Source organism: Polyodon spathula, chromosome 8 (assembly GCF_017654505.1).
Source record: "Polyodon spathula isolate WHYD16114869_AA chromosome 8, ASM1765450v1, whole genome shotgun sequence".
Lineage (NCBI taxonomy): Eukaryota > Metazoa > Chordata > Actinopteri > Acipenseriformes > Polyodontidae > Polyodon > Polyodon spathula.
The window spans coordinates 50704204-50727889 of NC_054541.1; the positions used below are offsets into that span (position 1 = coordinate 50704204).

At 46.7% G+C, this 23686-nt stretch overlaps 1 protein-coding gene across 1 annotated transcript in view; it reads right to left on the minus strand.

Moving 5' to 3' along the window:
• Window positions 1-23686, minus strand: part of LOC121320131 (reelin-like) — a 170826-nt gene that overhangs the window by 74543 nt on the left and 72597 nt on the right. The window contains exons 11-20 of the mRNA XM_041258389.1: window positions 20249-20345; window positions 19895-20135; window positions 17266-17411; window positions 13977-14128; window positions 13446-13561; window positions 10075-10283; window positions 9745-9873; window positions 5521-5630; window positions 4886-4952; window positions 1369-1602 (exon numbers count right to left, since the gene is read on the minus strand). Of these exons, the coding sequence (XP_041114323.1) occupies window positions 1369-1602; window positions 4886-4952; window positions 5521-5630; window positions 9745-9873; window positions 10075-10283; window positions 13446-13561; window positions 13977-14128; window positions 17266-17411; window positions 19895-20135; window positions 20249-20345 (1501 nt within the window). The remainder of the gene's footprint in view (window positions 1-1368; window positions 1603-4885; window positions 4953-5520; window positions 5631-9744; window positions 9874-10074; window positions 10284-13445; window positions 13562-13976; window positions 14129-17265; window positions 17412-19894; window positions 20136-20248; window positions 20346-23686) is intronic.

Sequence of the window (23686 nt, forward strand, 5' to 3'; positions counted from 1 at the left end):
ATGTGTGGGATCTCCAGTAATGCGAGAGTCTATTGGTGTGATGTGTGTGATCTCCAGTAATCTCCAGTAATGCGAGAGTCTATTGGTGTGATGTGTGGGATCTCCAGTAATGCGAGAGTCTATTGGTGTGATGTGTGGGATCTCCAGTAATGCAAGAGTCTATTGGTGTGATGTGTGTGATCTCCAGTAATGCGAGAGTCTATTGGTGTGATGTGTGGGATCTCCAGTAATGCGAGAGTCTATTGGTGTGATGTGTGGGATCTCCAGTAATGCGAGAGTCTATTGGTGTGATGTGTGGGATCTCCAGTAATGCGAGAGTCTATTGGTGTGATGTGTGGGATCTCCAGTAATGCGAGAGTCTATTGGTGTGATGTGTGTGATCTCCAGTATGTGTGGGATCTCCAGTAATGCGAGAGTCTATTGGTGTGATGTGTGGGATCTCCAGTAATGCGAGAGTCTATTGGTGTGATGTGTGGGATCTCCAGTAATGCGAGAGTCTACTGGTGTGATGTGTGGGATCTCCAGTAATCTGCAGAGAGTCTATTGGTGTGATGTGTGGGATCTCTCAGTGCTATTCTGCAGTCTTTGTGCTGCAGTCCTGCGAGTTGCAACCTCGTCCTCCCCAGCCCACTGCTTTCATCTAATCCTTTCATCAATCACAAGCAGCAGATTGGATCACCTCAGCACCTTCATTGCCATCGCTAATTTATTTTTCCTTTATTGTTTCTAATCAAATGTTGTCTTACAGGCACCGTCAATCTCAAAATCATGAGGCAGGGTTTAATTTATGAAGAATAAAGGACAGAAATTACAGGAGGAAGAGGAGAAAGAAGGAGAAGAGGAGAAGAAGAGGAAGAAGAAGAAGAGGAAGAAGAAGGAGAAGAAGAGGAAGAAGAAGCAAGAGAAGAGGAAGAAGAAGAAGAAGAAGAAGAAGAAGAAGAAGAAGAAGAAGAAGAAGAAGAAGAAGAAGAAGAAGAAGAAGAAGAAGAAGAAGAAGAAGAAGAAGAAGAAGAAGACGACATTCATCAAAGTGCCGCTGGAGTGACTGCCTGAACAAAACAATAACACAATCAATCACAGGCCCTGTCTACACAAGCTTGGTGGTGTCTTATGGGGGAGCGTGTGCAAACTGAGTCTACGCGCGTCCATAACCACACGTTATGAGGAAATCTGTTCCGTTTGTCAGTGACAGCAAGGGCAAACACAATACACTGAATAGCAGAAATCAATATTTTGGAGATGATTACTGGAGGGGCCAGTGCCCCTGCTTGCCCCCCCCCCCCATAGTCTACACTGATAAACTACACAACAGAGGAGCTGTTGTTGGTATGCCCATCCAGCAGGGGTCGCCGTGGCATTGTGGTGTACCTGGCCTGCGTGCTGTCCAGGAAGGAGGTGACGAGGTGGCGCCGGCTGTCCTTGTTGAAGACGAGGGACTTCCCGCTGGCCAGCACCCCGCAGCCAAAGCTGACCTCGGCCCCACGGATGGACTGGAAGTTGTGGTAGGAGGAGAGGCGCGGGGTGAGGAAGCTTTCCGAGATGAAGGCTGGATACGTCTGGGATGCCATTTCACAGGCCGGGCCAGAGAACCCCGGGTCACACCTGAGACAGCACAGCACTAGCGTTACCCACACAACACACTTAACACAGACTCACTCTGCACACACAGGAGCAAGCTTATCACAGACTCACTGCCTCACACACAGGAGCAAGCTTAACAAAGACTCACCTCCTCACACACAGAAGCAAGCTTAACACAGACTCACTCTGCACACACAGGAGCAAGCTTAACACAGACTCACTGTCTCACACACAGGAGCAAGCTTAACACAGACTCACTGCCACACACACAGGAGCAAGCTTAACACAGACTCACTGCCTCACACACAGGAGCAAGCTTAACACAGACTCACTCTGCACACACAGGAGCAAGCTTAACACAGACTCACTGCCTCACACACAGGAGCAAGCTTAACACAGACTCACTGCCTCACACACAGGAGCAAGCTTAACACAGACTCACTCTGCACACACAGGAGCAAGCTTAACACAGACTCACTGCCTCACACACAGGAGCAAGCTTAACACAGACTCACTGCCTCACACACAGGAGCAAGCTTAACACAGACTCACTCTGCACACACAGGAGCAAGCTTAACACAGACTCACTGCCTCACACACAGGAGCAAGCTTAACACAGACTCACTGCCTCACACACAGGAGCAAGCTTAACACAGACTCACTGCCTCACACACAGGAGCAAGCTTAACACAGACTCACTGCCTCACACACAGGAGCAAGCTTAACACAGACTCACTGCTGCACACACAGGAGCAAGCTTAACACAGACTCACTGCCACACACACAGGAGCAAGCTTAACACAGACTCACTGCCTCACACACAGGAGCAAGCTTAACACAGACTCACTGCCTCACACACAGGAGCAAGCTTAACACAGACTCACTGCCACACACACAGGAGCAAGCTTAACACAGACTCACTGCCTCACACACAGGAGCAAGCTTAACACAGACTCACTGCCTCACACACAGGAGCAAGCTTAACACAGACTCACTGCCTCACACACAGGAGCAAGCTTAACACAGACTCACTGCTGCACACACAGGAGCAAGCTTAACACAGACTCACTGCCTCACACACAGGAGCAAGCTTAACACAGACTCACTGCCTCACACACAGGAGCAAGCTTAACACAGACTCACTGCCACACACACAGGAGCAAGCTTAACACAGACTCACTGCCACACACACAGGAGCAAGCTTAACACAGACTCACTGCCACACACACAGGAGCAAGCTTAACACAGACTCACTGCCTCACACACAGGAGCAAGCTTAACACAGACTCACTGCCACACACACAGGAGCAAGCTTAACACAGACTCACTGCCTCACACACAGGAGCAAGCTTAACACAGACTCACTGCCTCACACACAGGAGCAAGCTTAACACAGACTCACTGCCTCACACACAGGAGCAAGCTTAACACAGACTCACTGCCTCACACACAGGAGCAAGCTTAACACAGACTCACTGCCTCACACACAGGAGCAAGCTTAACACAGACTCACTGCCTCACACACAGGAGCAAGCTTAACACAGACTCACTGCCTCACACACAGGAGCAAGCTTAACACAGACTCACTGCCTCACACACAGGAGCAAGCTTAACACAGACTCACTGCCTCACACACAGGAGCAAGCTTAACACAGACTCACTGCCTCACACACAGGAGCAAGCTTAACACAGACTCACTGCCACACACACAGGAGCAAGCTTAACACAGACTCACTGCCTCACACACAGGAGCAAGCTTAACACAGACTCACTGCCTCACACACAGGAGCAAGCTTAACACAGACTCACTGCCACACACACAGGAGCAAGCTTAACACAGACTCACTGCCACACACACAGGAGCAAGCTTAACACAGACTCACTGCCTCACACACAGGAGCAAGCTTAACACAGACTCACTGCCTCACACACAGGAGCAAGCTTAACACAGACTCACTGCCTCACACACAGGAGCAAGCTTAACACAGACTCACTGCCTCACACACAGGAGCAAGCTTAACACAGACTCACTGCCTCACACACAGGAGCAAGCTTAACACAGACTCACTGCCTCACACACAGGAGCAAGCTTAACACAGACTCACTGCCTCACACACAGGAGCAAGCTTAACACAGACTCACTGCCACACACACAGGAGCAAGCTTAACACAGACTCACTGCCACACACACAGGAGCAAGCTTAACACAGACTCACTGCCTCACACACAGGAGCAAGCTTAACACAGACTCACTGCCACACACACAGGAGCAAGCTTAACACAGACTCACTGCCACACACACAGGAGCAAGCTTAACACAGACTCACTGCCTCACACACAGGAGCAAGCTTAACACAGACTCACTGCCACACACACAGGAGCAAGCTTAACACAGACTCACTGCCTCACACACAGGAGCAAGCTTAACACAGACTCACTGCCACACACACAGGAGCAAGCTTAACACAGACTCACTGCTGCACACACAGGAGCAAGCTTAACACAGACTCACTGCCACACACACAGGAGCAAGCTTAACACAGACTCACTGCCACACACACAGGAGCAAGCTTAACACAGACTCACTGCCTCACACACAGGAGCAAGCTTAACACAGACTCACTGCCTCACACACAGGAGCAAGCTTAACACAGACTCACTGCCACACACACAGGAGCAAGCTTAACACAGACTCACTGCCACACACACAGGAGCAAGCTTAACACAGACTCACTGCCTCACACACAGGAGCAAGCTTAACACAGACTCACTGCCTCACACACAGGAGCAAGCTTAACACAGACTCACTGCCTCACACACAGGAGCAAGCTTAACACAGACTCACTGCCACACACACAGGAGCAAGCTTAACACAGACTCACTGCCTCACACACAGGAGCAAGCTTAACACAGACTCACTGCCTCACACACAGGAGCAAGCTTAACACAGACTCACTGCATCACACACAGGAGCAAGCTTAACACAGACTCACTGCCTCACACACAGGAGCAAGCTTAACACAGACTCACTGCCTCACACACAGGAGCAAGCTTAACACAGACTCACTCTGCACACACAGGAGCAAGCTTAACACAGACTCACTGCCTCACACACAGGAGCAAGCTTAACACAGACTCACTGTCTCACACACAAGGTTCACAGATACAGCTTTGCTCTGCTTCCTAGCCATCGAAAACAGTGTTCTCCTATCAATATGAAACAACAGTACAGTACTCTGGCTGCAACAGCAGTGATCAACACAACACCAGTCCTTGTGTCGCTTGCAACAATAATCCTTCTTACTTGCAGCCATTCCTGGTGCACTGTCCACGGCCAGAGCAGAATGTGAGACAGGAGGGTCCGACGTAGACTGGAAGAGAAGAGGAGAAGGACTCTGTCAGGACAGGCTTGGGTGGAGAGATGACCTGGGCAGGCTGGGATAACCCTGGAGGCTGTCTGTCTGTATGTCTGTCTGTCTGTCTGTCTGTCTGTCTGTCTGTCGTGCAAGTACAGCACCCATTAAAGGTGAAGGGCTGACAACCACATATATAGCTCTCAAACAATAAGATCTTTCATTATCTTATTATCTTCTGTGCTGGTGTCTCCCCATAGCCCTCTCTGCAGTGCAGGAGCCCCATTCTCCTCTCTCCCTCTCTCACCGTTATCGACGGCCCACATGTTCCCTGTGCTGGTCTCTCCCCATAGCCCTCTCTGCAGTGCAGGAGCCCCATTCTCCTCTCTCCCTCTCTCACCGTTATCGACGGCCCACATGTTCCCTGTGCTGGTCTCTCCCCATAGCCCTCTCTGCAGTGCAGGAGCCCCATTCTCCTCTCTCCCTCTCTCACCGTTATCGACGGCCCACATGTTTCCTGTGCTGGTCTCTCCCCATAGCCCTCTCTGCAGTGCAGGAGCCCCATTCTCCCCTCTCCCTCTCTCACCGTTATCAACGGCCCACATATTCCCGACCCCCGGGCCTGTCTGTCTCCAGCGGAAGCGTGTGCTGCTGGTCAGTGCAGAGTTTGGCAGGGGGATTGTTATCCGGCTCCACCTGCAGGGGGTGACAGACAGAGACACGTCGAACACAGAGCTCTGCTTCAGAGCTGGCCTGGCCTGGCCTTCTCACTGAATCCTTGCGCTCAGGTGGATGGGAGTCCAAGTAGTATGAATGCACATGGAAACAAAATAGATTGAAACACAAGAAGCTGAGAGCACTTGCAAGGGGAGCAGAGATCCTGTGCAAAATTCGACTCAAGAGAGCAACATGGCTAATAAACAAGATTCTCAGGAAAGCTACATTTCAAATTTAGAAAACATGGATTGTGAAATAGACTAACTTAAACACAAGACTGAGAATAATGAATAAGAAAAACAGTAGCATTGTCTATGACTCCTCTGTAAGGAGCTTCTAGAAGAAACATCAGCATCCTTAAAACAGCCAAGAGGTAGTGTCTGAGGATCAAGCCCAGTCTACATGCTGTCTGTATGTCTGAAGCAGACACACATGACTCAGCAGAGCCAGCCAGAGAGAATTCATTACAGGATCACCACGAGAGCATCACAATGTCTTGACCGAATGAGATGAACGGGCTGTGAGCTGTGATTGCACTGTGTGAACCAACCTCTTACACGCTGTAGTAACACTGTGTGAGCCAGCCTCTTACATGCTGTAGTAACGCTGTGTGAGCCAGCCTCTTACATGCTGTAGTAACGCTGTGTGAGCCAGCCTCTTGCATGCTGTAGTAACGCTGTGTGAACCAGCCTCTTACATGCTGTAGTAACGCTGTGTGAGCCAGCCTCTTACATGCTGTAGTAACGCTGTGTGAGCCAGCCTCTTACATGCTGTAGTAACGCTGTGTGAGCCAGCCTCTTACATGCTGTAGTAACGCTGTGTGAGCCAGCCTCTTACATGCTGTAGTAACGCTGTGTGAGCCAGCCTCTTACATGCTGTAGTAACGCTGTGTGAGCCAGCCTCTTACATGCTGTAGTAACGCTGTGTGAGCCAGCCTCTTACATGCTGTAGTAACGCTGTGTGAGCCAGCCTCTTACATGCTGTAGTAACGCTGTGTGAGCCAGCCTCTTACATGCTGTAGTAACGCTGTGTGAGCCAGCCTCTTACATGCTGTAGTAACGCTGTGTGAACCAGCCTCTTACATGCTGTAGTAACGCTGTGTGAGCCAGCCTCTTACATGCTTTAGTAATGCTGTGTGAGCCAGCCTCTTACATGCTGTAGTAACGCTGTGTGAGCCAGCCTCTTACATGCTGTAGTAACGCTGTGTGAGCCAGCCTCTTACATGCTGTAGTAACGCTGTGTGAGCCAGCCTCTTACATGCTGTAGTAACGCTGTGTGAGCCAGCCTCTTACATGCTGTAGTAACGCTGTGTGAGCCAGCCTCTTACATGCTGTAGTAACGCTGTGTGAGCCAGCCTCTTACATGCTGTAGTAACGCTGTGTGAGCCAGCCTCTTACATGCTGTAGTAACGCTGTGTGAGCCAGCCTCTTACATGCTGTAGTAACGCTGTGTGAGCCAGCCTCTTACATGCTGTAGTAACGCTGTGTGAGCCAGCCTCTTACATGCTGTAGTAACGCTGTGTGAGCCAGCCTCTTACATGCTGTAGTAACGCTGTGTGAGCCAGCCTCTTACATGCTGTAGTAACGCTGTGTGAGCCAGCCTCTTACATGCTGTAGTAACGCTGTGTGAGCCAGCCTCTTACATGCTGTAGTAACGCTGTGTGAGCCAGCCTCTTACATGCTGTAGTAACGCTGTGTGAGCCAGCCTCTTACATGCTGTAGTAACGCTGTGTGAGCCAGCCTCTTACATGCTGTAGTAACGCTGTGTGAGCCAGCCTCTTACATGCTGTAGTAACGCTGTGTGAGCCAGCCTCTTACATGCTGTAGTAACGCTGTGTGAGCCAGCCTCTTACATGCTGTAGTAACGCTGTGTGAGCCAGCCTCTTACATGCTGTAGTAACGCTGTGTGAGCCAGCCTCTTACATGCTGTAGTAACGCTGTGTGAACCAGCCTCTTACACGCTGTAGTAACGCTGTGTGAGCCAGCCTCTTACATGCTGTAGTAACGCTGTGTGAGCCAGCCTCTTACATGCTGTAGTAACGCTGTGTGAGCCAGCCTCTTACATGCTGTAGTAACGCTGTGTGAGCCAGCCTCTTACATGCTGTAGTAACGCTGTGTGAGCCAGCCTCTTACATGCTGTAGTAACGCTGTGTGAGCCAGCCTCTTACATGCTGTAGTAACGCTGTGTGAGCCAGCCTCTTACATGCTGTAGTAACGCTGTGTGAGCCAGCCTCTTACATGCTGTAGTAACGCTGTGTGAGCCAGCCTCTTACATGCTGTAGTAACGCTGTGTGAGCCAGCCTCTTACATGCTGTAGTAACGCTGTGTGAGCCAGCCTCTTACATGCTGTAGTAACGCTGTGTGAGCCAGCCTCTTACATGCTGTAGTAACGCTGTGTGAGCCAGCCTCTTACATGCTGTAGTAACGCTGTGTGAGCCAGCCTCTTACATGCTGTAGTAACGCTGTGTGAGCCAGCCTCTTACATGCTGTAGTAACGCTGTGTGAGCCAGCCTCTTACATGCTGTAGTAACGCTGTGTGAGCCAGCCTCTTACATGCTGTAGTAACGCTGTGTGAGCCAGCCTCTTACATGCTGTAGTAACGCTGTGTGAGCCAGCCTCTTACATGCTGTAGTAACGCTGTGTGAGCCAGCCTCTTACACGCTGTAGTAACGCTGTGTGAGCCAGCCTCTTACATGCTGTAGTAACGCTGTGTGAGCCAGCCTCTTACATGCTGTAGTAACGCTGTGTGAGCCAGCCTCTTACATGCTGTAGTAACGCTGTGTGAGCCAGCCTCTTACATGCTGTAGTAACGCTGTGTGAGCCAGCCTCTTACATGCTGTAGTAACGCTGTGTGAGCCAGCCTCTTACATGCTGTAGTAACGCTGTGTGAGCCAGCCTCTTACATGCTGTAGTAACGCTGTGTGAGCCAGCCTCTTACATGCTGTAGTAACGCTGTGTGAGCCAGCCTCTTACATGCTGTAGTAACGCTGTGTGAGCCAGCCTCTTACATGCTGTAGTAACGCTGTGTGAGCCAGCCTCTTACATGCTGTAGTAACGCTGTGTGAGCCAGCCTCTTACATGCTGTAGTAACGCTGTGTGAGCCAGCCTCTTACATGCTGTAGTAACGCTGTGTGAGCCAGCCTCTTACATGCTGTAGTAACGCTGTGTGAGCCAGCCTCTTACATGCTGTAGTAACGCTGTGTGAGCCAGCCTCTTACATGCTGTAGTAACGCTGTGTGAGCCAGCCTCTTACATGCTGTAGTAACGCTGTGTGAGCCAGCCTCTTACATGCTGTAGTAACGCTGTGTGAGCCAGCCTCTTACATGCTGTAGTAACGCTGTGTGAGCCAGCCTCTTACATGCTGTAGTAACGCTGTGTGAGCCAGCCTCTTACATGCTGTAGTAACGCTGTGTGAGCCAGCCTCTTACATGCTGTAGTAACGCTGTGTGAGCCAGCCTCTTACATGCTGTAGTAACGCTGTGTGAGCCAGCCTCTTACATGCTGTAGTAACGCTGTGTGAGCCAGCCTCTTACATGCTGTAGTAACGCTGTGTGAGCCAGCCTCTTACATGCTGTAGTAACGCTGTGTGAGCCAGCCTCTTACATGCTGTAGTAACGCTGTGTGAGCCAGCCTCTTACATGCTGTAGTAACGCTGTGTGAGCCAGCCTCTTACATGCTGTAGTAACGCTGTGTGAGCCAGCCTCTTACATGCTGTAGTAACGCTGTGTGAGCCAGCCTCTTACATGCTGTAGTAACGCTGTGTGAGCCAGCCTCTTACATGCTGTAGTAACGCTGTGCGAGCCAGCCTCTTACATGCTGTAGTAACGCTGTGTGAGCCAGCCTCTTACATGCTGTAGTACGCGCTGTGTGAGCCAGCCTCTTACATGCTGTAGTAACGCTGTGTGAGCCAGCCTCTTACATGCTGTAGTAACGCTGTGTGAGCCAGCCTCTTACATGCTGTAGTAACGCTGTGTGAGCCAGCCTCTTACATGCTGTAGTAACGCTGTGTGAGCCAGCCTCTTACATGCTGTAGTAACGCTGTGCGAGCCAGCCTCTTACATGCTGTAGTAACGCTGTGTGAGCCAGCCTCTTACCCGCTGTAGTTGTCAGAGGAGTAGACGGTGCTGTGGGGGAGGTGGGGCCCCGAGCAGAGTTCCGGCAGGCACTCCGTGTGCAGCAGAGACCACGACCGCCCATGATTGGTGGAGAACTCTAGATTGACGCTGACCCCAGAGAGCGAGGGAGAAAAAGTAATTAGATCAGGGCCTGGTAAGAAAGCAGGAGTGGTGACATTAGGCTAGCTGAGATAAAACTACCTCTGTTTATTGGATTAAAGACTCAGTTATCACCCTGGCTGAGAAAGATACATGACTGCCCCTGGTCCAGTGTCCAGGCTGGCAGATGGAGAGCTGGGCGGAGGGTACCTGTTAGCCGGCTGGTAGGAGCCGCAACCCAGATTGATGGAGAACTGGATCATGTGCGTCTGGGAGGAGGGCAGCACTGGCAGCAGGTGCAGGTAGTCGATGGCCCAGACGTTGCGGTTCAGCCCGGCGTGGGCTCTCTGCTCCAGACAGAACCGTGTGGCCAGAGTCTGCAGCTCTGGGGGGATCGCAACCGAAACTACTGAGGGGTTCTAAGAGAGGGGGGGTGGGAGGGGGTCAGTGATTCATTTATGCACTCACACCCCAGAGAACACACAACAGCCTTCATTAAACCCCATGGATCTCTTATCCTGCACTCACACCCCAGAGAACACACAACAGCCTTCATTAAACACCAAGGATCTCTTATACTCCACTAACACCCCAGAGAACACACAACAGCCTTCATTAAACACCAAGGATCTCTTATCCTGCACTCACACCCCAGAGAACACACAACAGCCTTCATTAAACCCCATGGATCTTTTATCCTGCACTCACACCCCAGAGAACACACAACAGCCTTCATTAAACACCAAGGATCTCTTATCCTGCACTCACACCCCAGAGAACACACAACAGCCTTCATTAAACCCCATGGATCTTTTATCCTGCACTCACACCCCAGAGAACACACAACAGCCTTCATTAAACCCCATGGATCTTTTATCCTGCACTCACACCCCAGAGAACACACAACAGCCTTCATTAAACACCAAGGATCTCTTATCTTGCACTCACATTTCAAGACACCAAAAGCAACCACATTAAGCATTAGGGTGCCTGAGGTATATGGATATGTATATGCTTTATGCAGAAGCACAATTTTTAAATGAGGCAGATTTGTCAAATTGCATATTTTAAGGGTCAACAGAATACCATGAAGAAGTCAAATTGTTAGTAACCTAAACTTCAGGCCAATATGTGACAATATCACAATGCAGACAGAACATGGATTCAAACTCAGTCCAACACCCTCAAAGCTGCATCAACATTTCAGGGACATCCTTTCATCCAGTGATTTGATATTTCTCTGAACAGCTTGTTAATCGCGCAGAGCAAACAGCGGGAGTACCAGCTCGCTAAGCCTGGGAGTAGGCAGATTAGCAGAGTCTGTGGGAGAGCTATAGTGATAAACAAACATCTCACAATGCTGTCGGCACACCAGAACCTGCATGTCAGAAAAGATGACTGCATTACTGTCCCATCACTCAACAAGGTCAGGACTGCCTTTGAGTTCAACACAGAGACAACTGTATCACTGTCCCATCACTGAACAAGGTCAGGACTGCCCTTGAGTTCAATGAGACGACTGCAGAGTCCCATCACTGAACAAGGTTAGGACTGCCCATCACTCACTGTCCCATCACTGAACAAGGTCAGAACTGCCCTTGAGTTCAACACAGCGATGACTGCATTACTGTCCCATCACTCAACAAGGTCAGGACTGCCCTTGAATTCAACACAGAGACAACTGTATCACTGTCCCATCACTGAACAAGGTCAGGACTGCCCTTGAGTTCAACACAGAGACGACTGAGAACAACAGGACTGCCCTTGAGTTCACTGTCCCATCACTGAACAAGGTCAGGACTGCCCTTGAGTTCAACACAGAGACAACTGTATCACTGTCCCATCACTGAACAAGGTCAGGACTGTGAGTTCAACACAGAGACAACTGTATCACTGTCCCACCACTGCATCACTGTCCCTCACTGAACAAGGTCAGGACTGCCCTTGAATTCAACACAGAGACAACTGCATCACTGTCCCATCACTGAACAAGGTTAGGACTGCCCTTGAGTTCAACACAGAGACAACTGTATCACTGTCCCATCACTGAACAAGGTCAGGACTGCCCTTGAGTTCAACACAGAGACAACTGTATCACTGTCCCATCACTGAACAAGGTCAGGACTGCCCTTGAATTCAACACAGAGACAACTGTATCACTGTCCCATCACTGAACAAGGTCAGGACTGCCCTTGAGTTCAATATGAGACGACTGCATCACTGTCCCATCACTGAACAAGGTTAGGACTGCCCTTGAGTTCAACACAGAGACAACTGTATCACTGTCCCATCACTGAACAAGGTTAGGACTGCCTTTGAGTTCAACACAGAGACAACTGTATCACTGTCCTATCACTGAACAAGGTCAGGACTGCCTTTGAGTTCAACACAGAGACAACTGTATCACTGTCCTATCACTGAACAAGGTCAGGACTGCCTTTGAGTTCAACACAGAGACAACTGTATCACTGTCCTATCACTGAACAAGGTCAGGACTGCCTTTGAGTTCAACACAGAGACAACTGTATCACTGTCCTATCACTGAACAAGGTTAGGACTGCCTTTGTGTTCAATCAATGAGACAGGACTGACAACATCACTGTCCCATCACTGAACAAGGTTAGGACTGCCCTTGAATTCAACACAGAGACAACTGTATCACTGTCCCATCACTGAACAAGGTCAGGACTGCCCTTGAGTTCAATATGAGACGACTGTATCACTGTCCCATCACTGAACAAGGTTAGGACTGCCTTTGAGTTCAATATGAGACGACTGCATCACTGTCCCGTCACTGAACAAGGTTAGGACTGCCCTTGAGTTCAACACAGAGACGACTGCATCACTCTCCCATCACTGAACAAGGTTAGGACTGCCCTTGAATTCAACACAGAGACAACTGTATCACTGTCCCATCACTGAACAAGGTCAGGACTGCCCTTGAGTTCAACACAGAGACAACTGTATCACTGTCCCATCACTGAACAAGGTTAGGACTGCCCTTGAGTTCAATATGAGACGACTGCATCACTGTCCCATCACTGAACAAGGTTAGGACTGCCCTTGAATTCAACACAGAGACGACTGTATCACTGTCCCATCACTGAACAAGGTTAGGACTGCCCTTGAGTTCAACACAGAGACAACTGTATCACTGTCCCATCACTGAACAAGGTCAGGACTGCCCTTGAATTCAACATGAGACGACTGCATCACTCTCCCATCACTGAACAAGGTTAGGACTGCCCTTGAATTCAACACAGAGACAACTGTATCACTGTCCCATCACTGAACAAGGTCAGGACTGCCCTTGAGTTCAATATGAGACGACTGTATCACTGTCCCATCACTGAACAAGGTTAGGACTGCCCTTGAGTTCAACACAGAGACAACTGTATCACTGTCCCATCACTGAACAAGGTTAGGACTGCCCTTGAGTTCAATATGAGACGACTGCATCACTGTCCCATCACTGAACAAGGTCAGGACTGGGGAGCTGAACGAGAGGTCCCAGGGAGTGGAGGGTTCGGAACAAGAAGGAGGAGATGAGAGTGAGAGGGAGAGGGAGAAGGTGACAGTACCTTGTAGGATGAATAGGACAGTACATCCAAAACAACAGGCTCCCGCCTGCCCTCCGTCTTGGCGTAAAGAGTGACGTCATTGTCATGTGACTCTCCGGGGTCACACTGCCCGCCACCTGACAAAAAACAAAGTAAAAACAAACAAACAGTCATCTAAAGCAACAGGAAGAGGACATTTAAATCATTTCCTGACTCTCATTAGAGGGGTGGAAACACATTCTCACAAATCCATGTTTTAAAGGAAATACTCCCATTCACTTCCTCCCAGATCTTTTACTTCTGTTAACATAGAAACAGGGGGTAAGTCTCAAGTGCTCTTACCTGTAACACAGGGACTGAACTTTCAACAGATGCACAAAACAGACTCGTCACCCATAGTGCAGGGCAGCCTGAGATTGATTTGTGGAGTGCAGGGCACGCACACGCACACGCGCACACATACACAGTTCACTTTACTATATTACATTTTTATAGCAGAGTGAGGGACACACTGACACACACACAGGCAGACAGACAGGCTACAGTCCTCACCCATTGTGAAGTGCAGTCTCAGGTTGCCGTACACAGTGGTGTCCAGGTAGGGGGTGCAAACCTTCCGCTCTCCGTCCCGAAGAAACACCAGCGAGGAGCCCGACTCCAACTCTCCACACTCAGAACCATAGACAGCACCCTGGATCTCCCAGCTATAGGAACAGCAGAGCACACACTTCCATTAGCCTCTTTACAGCAGTCAGGGAGTTACAGTACACACTGTCTTTGAGCACCACGGACAGCACCCTGGATCTCCCAGCTATAGGATCAGCAGAGCACACACTTCCATTAGCCTCTTTACAGCAGTCAGGGAGTTACAGTACACACTGTCTTTGAGCACCACGGACAGCACCCTGGATCTCCCAGCTATAGGATCAGCAGAGCACACACTTCCATTAGCCTCTTTACAGCAGTCAGGGAGTTACAGTACACACTGTCTTTGAGCACCACAGACAGCACCCTGGATCTCCCAGCTATAGGATCATCAGAGCACACATTTCCATTAGCCTCTTTGTTACACTGGGCAGTCAGAGAGTTACAGTACACATTGTCTTTGAGCACCACGGACAGCACCCAGGATCTCCCAGCTATAGTAACAGCAGAGCACACACTTCCATAGCCACACAGTGAGGGATTCAACGACACTCTGCCATTCAGCACCATGGACAGCTCCCCAGATTTCTCCACTATAGAGACAGCAGATCACATGCTTAAACTCCCCATTTCAATTTTAAATTACAGTTATAATTAGGGCTTCTGTTTCTCAGGTTTTATTAATTTTATTTTTTGGTGGCTATTTTTAGCTATTTGAGAGTTTTATGTAAATCTTTTTGGGGGGGCGTTCTATTTTTACATACTACGTGAAATTATTGTTTTCGGTTACTTTCCAGAATGCTTGGGTGTTTTTTCTGTCACAGTGGTAGTAACTCGACAGCACTCTTAGCTGTGCCTTCTTTCCTTTGTCTTTCACAATGAAATCCACAGGGTTTTTTTTTAACATGTCCCCACAATTTGCGAATCTGTTTTAAATTCTAACTATCTAACTGTAATATAACTTTAAATCCCACAAACAAGCCTTCTACTATAATTGTAATCTCGTTTTTAAATCTTGCAAGCATAGTCTTCAATAGAAATGAAGGAATTTGCTGCCACTCAGTAGTTGGGGCAGGTTTAAAGTATTCAGAACGAATCAATGATAGATACAAGTCAGGAAGGAGGGACATTGCCCAGGTGCATGGAATGGTAGTTTGTTTTTGTTTGTTAGGTTATTATTTTTTTAATGGGAAAGGGGTGAAGTCAGTGTGAATTGAGTCACTGTTTCCAGTGTTTTCTGGTGTTTATTGGCTACACTTCATTTCCAGTGTTTTCTGGTGTTTATTGGCTACACATCGTTTCCAGTGTTTTCTGGTGTTTATTGGATACACATCGTTTCCAGTGTTTTCTGGTGTTTATTGGCTACACATCGTTTCCAGTGTTTTCTGGTGTTTATTGGCTACACATCCTTTCCAGTGTTTTCTGGTGTTTATTGGCTACACAGCATTTCCAGTGTTTTCTGGTGTTTATTGGCTACACATCGTTTCCAGTGTTTTCTGGTGTTTATTGGATACACATCCTTTCCAGTGTTTTCTGGTGTTTATTGGCTACACATCGTTTCCAGTGTTTTCTGGTGTTTATTGGATACACATCCTTTCCAGTGTGATACACATCGTTTCCAGTGTGTTCGGTGTTTTATCGGCTACACATCGTTTTCCAGTGTTTCCTTTTGTTTATTGGATACACTCATTTCCATGTGTTCTGGTGTTTATGCTACACTCGTTTCCAGTGTTTTTCTGGTGTTTTTGGCTACACATCGTTTCCCGTGTTTTCTGTGTTTATTGGCTACACTCGGTTCCAGGTTTCTGGTGTTTATTGGCTACACATCGTTTCCAGTGTTTTCTGGTGTTTATTGGCTACACATCGTTTCCAGTGTTTTCTGGTGTTTATTGGCTACACATCCTTTCCAGTGTTTTCTGGTGTTTATTGGCTACACATCGTTTCCAGTGTTTTCTGGTGTTTATTGGCTACACATCCTTTCCAGTGTTTTCTGGTGTTTATTGGCTACACTTCGTTTCCAGTGTTTTCTGGTGTTTATTGGCTACACATCGTTTCCAGTGTTTTCTGGTGTTTATGTGTGTGCTGTGCCTACACGGCGTTTCCAGTGCGTCTTGTGGTGTTATTGGCTACGACTTATCGCTGTTTCCAGGGTTTTTCTGGTGTTTGTGTGCAAGGGCTACACCATCGTTTCCCAGTGTTTCTGGTGTCACAATTGGCTACAAATAACCGATGTCCAGTGTTTTCTGGTGTTTTATTGGCTACACCATCGTTTCCAGTGATTTTCTGCAACCGATTGGCTAACAAAGGTTCAAAAACCATGAATAACCATGTTAGCAAAGGTCACAAAAGACCACAAATAACCTGGTGTTTAGGAAAGGTCACAAAACACCCAAATAACCAGTGTTTTTCTGGTCACAAAATTGGCCACAATTCTATGTGTTTCCAGTGTTTTCTGGTGTGTCAGCAAAGGTGGCAACACATCGTTTTTCCGATGTGAAGCTTTTCAGTGTTTTCTGGTGTTTATTGGCTACACTTCGTTTCCAGTGTTTTCTGGTGTTTATTGGCTACACATCGTTTCCAGTGTTTTCTGGTGTTTATTGGCTACACTTCGTTTCCAGTGTTTTCTGGTGTTTATTGGCTACACATCGTTTCCAGTGTTTTCTGGTGTTTATTGGCTACACATCGTTTCCAGTGTTTTCTGGTGTTTATTGGCTACACATCGTTTTCAGTGTTTTCTGGTGTTTATTGGCTACACATCGTTTCCAGTGTTTTCTGGTGTTTATTGGCTACACATCGTTTTCAGTGTTTTCTGGTGTTTATTGGCTACACACCAATTACTTTTTTTGTATCGGGGGTGTTTTATTGTTTTTTTTTTATCAGTTAAAACTGAAAATCAGAAACCCTAGCTATAATGCACTGGAAATGAACTATACAATTCAGCACATAGACAGCACCCATAACTCTTCACTACACAGACAGCACACTATACACAAGAGCTCTCTGTTTGCTTTATTAACTTCAGAGTGGTTGTAATGCAAATATAATCTTCCAGTTACAGCAGCACACAGCTGCTCAGACACACTCACTGTACCCTCCACAGTACCGTGTTTCCCACACAACCACAGGTGCAAGCAGCCCTCGTGCTGCTCAACACTAATCAGCACTGTCCTAGAACAGGATATGTTTTGAGACTCACCCTGCGGGGGGAATTTCAAACTTCTCCCCCCAGGTGCTCTGCACCTCTTCCCGGCTCAGATCCACATCTCGCGTTGAGGCAAAGCTGAATCCAGAGACCTCTGTCCCGTGGAAATACATTGCGTTCCCCTCTGACTGGCATGCATGCTGGGAGAGGGAGAGGAAGAGAGGAAAAGAAAATAGGAGGGGAGGAAGAGAAAGGGGAGGGAGAGGAAGAGAAAGGGGAGGGAGAGGAAAATAAAGGGGGAAGGGAAGAGAGGAAGAGAAAGGGGGAGAGAGAAAGAGAGGATGAGAAGGGGGAGGGGGAGAAAGAGAGAGGGGGAAGAGAAATGGGGAGGGGGATGGAGAGGAAAGGGGAGGGAGAGGAAGAGAAAGGGGAGGAAGAGTAGTGAGGGACAGGGAGAGAGAAAAGCAGAGATGAGTTACATAAGATATAGACTTATTTATTAGAGAAAAACTACACCCTGAACATTTACAGAGTATTGTAGTTATTCCACGAATCCAGATATCCTAATAACCTGATGAGCCCCCAAAGTGATAACGGCAGCACTCTTTGAACACTCATGCATTTATATAACCTATTATGTAACCACTGTAGCTGATATCTCCCTGAAATTGAAAAACAAGTGCTGCTGTGTGTGTGTGGCCTGGTCCAGCCCTCAGTTTATCTAACCCTACCCCCTGGCTCCTGCCTCGCTGGTCATTCCCCTCTGTGCTCTTGTATGGTTACATCCAGTGAACAGAACACTCTGTCCCCGCAACTTACCCAGGCACTAAAATATATAGGAACTGCCACTGTGTCGCTGGCCTGCCTATCTCATCGCTGTGAGCAACAAGCAGGGTTTAACCCCATCCTGGCATCCTAGATCCCACTTACAGTAGCGGCTGACTGGCAGGCAGTGTGCTGCTCCCCTCATCCTCTCTTTCTCCGAGAGTTTGCATGCCCTCTTTATTTCCTCTCCCCGGTGATCTTGGCACTCCTCAGTGATGACAGATTGTGCAGACAGACGGCTTGATTGTGTGTTGCTGGAGGCTCACAGTGTAACTCGGGGGTGTCAGAACACAGCCTGTGACTCGCTGAGCGGAACATTTCAGAGAGAAGTGCTATCGAGAAGCAACAGAACTGGTGCCATTAATCTGGGGCTGGAACTCATGCAACCGCCCCGAGCCGACCCTGCTCCTCCAGAACCACATCCTGATCTCAGATCAGAAACTAGACCCTTTTAAAGGCTTACAAAGAGGCTGTGCAATATAATGTTGATTGCTTGTATCTTGGATTTTGAATTATGCTATAAACAGGAAATATCTGCGGCAACTTGGTTTTGCAGCAACAAATGTTTATGCATGTAAGTTATACATCTACTGTATAGAAACTGAACTGAGTAATTATGCTAATTTTGCAGCATGTATATTTTGCAGATTTTTAATAAAAGCTAAATTTGTGAATATTTATTTATTGAAAACAAATGAAATTATAATTTGCAATCCGACTCTCCTTTGTACCAACACAGCAGTGTTTCTGCTCCTCTTGTGTCTTGATGCACTTTGCCTGAACCTGTCCTGAATGTTGCTCACTTATCCATTCCTGTCCCTGCCCAGAGCCCAGGGGTGCTTCCATCAATATGTTCTCCTGGAAACACTCACTCCTGGTTTCTGACGCTGTATCTCTCTTTCTCTCTAGGGCTTACCGAACGGTAATAAAAAAAAAAAAAAAACTGCTCCACAATCTGAAAGTTTGATGGATCAGCAGAGTGCAGCCGAGGAGATAATGTTGCACTGAAACCAGTGACATGAAAATGTTAACCGTGAAAACACGAGAAACAAGCAAGTTGAGTGCTCAGGAGACCCTGAATCAGACTAGTGCTGCAGGCCGCTTGGTTCTCATCTTGTAAAATGAACAGGTGTTTCTTTTAATGAAAGATTTGACTGTGAGGCAGTGAATCCAGGGAAAAGTGCAGACTCTGCCTGCCATTTAAGCCACTTGGTTACAAGTGTTTTATACAGAGAGATGGCTTGCGCTGATGGCTTCAGTTACTATGGTGTCACTTACAGGTTTCCAAAGGAATGAGCTGGATGAGAATCAGGTTCCCAGATTAACACCCCCCTGCTCTCTCACACATACACACACTCACTCACTCACTGCCCCTTTGAACTGATCAGGCACATGAGAAGCAGATGGTAGGCTGGTTTGTGCACCATGCCACTGCGATGGACACAGTGCCTGCAGGAGCTCTGCGAGTAGAGCCATGGCTAGGGGAGAGGAGGAGGAGGAGGATGAGGAGAGCGACAGAACAATCTGGGCAGCTGACAACACTTGCTACTAGAGTAAACACATGCTTTATTCAGATCAAAAAATTATGACATGGGACGTGGCTTCCAGAGAGGCCCTGTACACTTCACTGTGACATTAAACAGGAGAGCCCCCCCCTGGAGTGCAGGATAAGCTCTACTGCCTGGACATCGCCGGTGTGAGTCCAGGCTATTCCATTGCCGACCATGGAAAGGGAGTTTCCAGGGGGTTTGCTGCAGTTTGTTGGGGTGTGCTGGGGTGTGCAGGGGAGAGAAGGTGTTATCTCTCTCCTGTTTAAGCCCCAGTGCGCTGGGTTAGTGTCGGTGCTGCAGTTCCATACCTTGATGGTGGCCCCGGGGAAGAAGAGCCAGTTTGCCGTGTCAGGGGGGTCAAGGCTGTCCTGCAGCAGGATGGGCCGATGTGCAGCGTTGATCAGCAGGATGTTGTCGAGCGCCCAGCACGACTCGTAGCCCTCGCGGTCCGACAGAGGCTCCTGGTGCCAGCGGAGACGCACGGCCTCCCCCTTCGACTCGTCGGACAGGTGCAGCAGATGGATCACTGTGCTGCTGTTAGTGGGGGCCCTGAGAGAGAGTCAGAAAAAGAGAGTGAGAGAGAGAAAAGGTAGAGAGAGGTGGAAAGGGAGGAGGGCACAGAGATAGAGAGAGAAGGAGAGGAGGATTGAGGGGTCACCCACCTGATCTTCTCCAGGGGGGCCCAGTTCTCAGAGCCGTTCCTGTTGTAGGAGACGATGATGTGGGGGTCGGAGTAGCTGAACCGACAGGAGCCAGAGCCTGGGAAAGCCAGCACAGAGCTTAAATCACTGCAGCATGTCTTCACAAAAATACACAAATATTATCTGCTGTCAACTAGGTCAATGAAAATTACATTTAATAATGATAATTTAGCTGATGAAAAATGTTTGACCTTTTCACTCATGCCTCGCAGCATCACATTAATATCTTGTAAAGGATATTAACACAACCGCAAGCAAAATGAACCTTGCAGAATTAAAATGATGGTTTAAGATTATAATGTTGCACACTGTGTGCCTTTAAACACTATCTAAAGAAAAACCCCAGAGGTGCTACAGGGCAGATTTGTTTGAGTTAACACACAGCCTTACAGTCTAGCAGACTCACTAGTGAACCCCTTTGAAATGTAGAGAGGTTGCAGTGGAACTGTGGACAAGCGTGTGATTACCCGACTCGTGAAGCTTCCCTTTGATCCGTTCTTCACTTCCTACGGAGACACTGATCTCAATAGGCTGTCGGAATTATTACCATGTTTGTATTTTTGTAGAAAAAAGACAGTTCTCTAAAGGCTGCTGAATAATTGTGTTCTCTTATAAAAGTTCCTCATAGTAAAAGCATAGCAAGGCGTAATAAAGCATAGTAAGAGTATGGTAAAGCATAGGCAAGCATTGCAAAGCACAGAGAGGTCTGGTAAAGCATAGGCAAGCATTGCAAAGCACAGGGAGGTATGGTAAAGCATAGGCAAGCATTGCAAAGCACAGAGAGGTATGGTAAAGCATAGGCAAGCATTGTAAAGCACAAGGAGGTATGGTAAACCATATTCAATAAATATGGCCAACTATACTTAAATGCACAGTATAACCATGGGAAATGCATGGCAAGAAAGTGCAAAAATCCCATGGTAAACTTCTATAAGGGTTACTATGGCTTGGCTCCTTCTATGAGGTAGTTAATGCCATGGCAGGGTGATCAGCATGGCACAATGATGTCATTGTCTTTACTAAGGCTTTTCAGAGTCACAGTAAGCTGCTCTGCACCCCAATGTGTTTTAATTGATATGCTGTGTTTTAATTGATATGCTGTGTTTTAATTGATATGATGTGTTTAATTGATATGCTGTGTTTTAATTGATATGCTGTGTTTTAATTGATATGATGTGTTTTAATTGATATGATGTGTTTTAATTGATATGACATGTTTTAATTGATATGATGTATTTTTAATTGATATGACGTGTTTTAATTGATAAGATGAGTTTTCATTGATAAGATGTGTTTTAATTGATATGATGTGTTTTAATTGATATGATGTGTTTTAATTGATATGACATGTTTTAATTGATACGATGTGTTTTTAATTGATATGATGTGTTTTAATTGATATGCTGTGTTTTAATTGTTATGATGTGTTTTTAATTGATATGATGTGTTTTAATTGATATTATATGTTTTTAATTGATATGATGTGTTTTAATTGATATGATGTGTTTTAATTGATATGATGTTTTAATTGATATGATGTGTTTTAATTGATATGATGTGTTTTTAATTGATATGTGTTTTAATTGATATTATATGTTTTTAATTGATATGATGTGTTTTTAAGTGATATGATGTGTTTTAATTGATATGATGTGTTTTTAATTGATATGATGTGTTTTAATTGATATGATGTGTTTTTAATTGATATGATGTGTTTTTAATTGATAAGATGTGTTTTAAGTGATATGACGTGTTTTTAATTGATATGATGTGTTTTTAATTGATATGATGTGTTTTAATTGATATGATGTGTTTTAATTGATATGATGTGTTTTTAATTGATATGATGTGTTTTAATTGATATGACGTGTTTTCATTGATATGATGTGTTTTTAATTGATATGCTGTGTTTTAATTGATATGACATGTTTTAATTGATATGATGTGTTTTAATTGATATGATGTGTTTTCCAATTGCCACTGTCCAGTGCCTTGGGAAATGAACGTGGCAGTACAACGCAGAGGAAAATTGGTTCCATGGTGACCCCACTCACACTTGCACTCATTCGCTCACACTCGCACTCTCACACTCACTCACACTCAAACGGATGGGCTGTGTCTCCGAGAGGTGCAGGATTATAAAAATGGAGAGGGGAGGAGTAACAGATAATAAATCACAGCCAGTGGGATATTAGCTGTCACCATCTCCCCAGAGAGGAGGAGATATTTACCAAACACATTGAAAATGAGATCAAATTAAAATGCGGGACTATTAAATGAATCAAATAAAACATTTATTATTATTATTATTATTATTATTATTATTATTATTATTATTATTATTATTATTATTTTTATTATTTTTATTATTGTACTATTGCAGTACTGCACACAGTACGCAGCATTTCCAAATAGCTGGGAGGCTTGCATGGTGACCCCCACTCTCTTTCCAATATATTGTTCTGCAGCTTATCTGAATATTATATTTTAATAACATAGTTGTTTGTTTTTTTTTTTATTCTATGTTCAAAAGTTAAATGAAACAAAAAAGAAAGAAAAAATGCATTACTGATAGAAATACTAAAAGAAAAGCACTAAATTCAAATGTTGGTCATGGAAATCATTTAGTTGCTTTTAGTATTTCTAAATGTGGCACTATTGAATGTTTAATACAGTAGCGATAGTTGCATTAATAAAAGGATCTGCAACTTCTAAGTGCCACAGGCCATGATGAATGATCTAGCTGGGAGTTTTTAGCAGTCAGAAATCTCATTTTCTTTTTTTGTTATTCAGCTGTTTACCAAGAGTATTTTATTACATTAAATAAAGTAAAGGAATGAAATACTTTAATAAAGTCACCCCTAAGCCAGTCCTACCACTGGTCTCTGATTCCCAGGCTTCAAATTCCCAGACTCATTAAAAACATCTCCACGGATTGGAGCTCCAGTTTTAATTAGGTCAGCTTTCCCCAGAGATGGATAATTTGTCTCCCGTGCCCTCCTCTCCGCGTTCCGTCTTCACACTGCTCCCTCATCCATAACTATCACTCTTAATTGTCTCTCTGACACGCCCTGCTGACCCCAGGGCCGAGGGGGAATGGGGGCCTTCAATGAAATAAAAATCTCCCTGCTGGGGAGGGGTGGGCCGCTGCGATCCCCAGAGGCTGACCCGTCTGTCACAGGCTGGCCTTGCAACATGCAGCCTGTTTCTTAGAAAGCAATTTCAGCACGGCCACTAAGATAGAAATCTGAAACGCTCAGCAGTAAATAGATATTGGGGTCTTCATGAGCAGACCTCTTTGCACCTGATTTTGTTACTCTTTGAGACCTATTGCCCTGTATTTGTTTTGCATGTAGCGCTGTTAATACTGAAAGATAAACACCAGCGAGATAGATCATC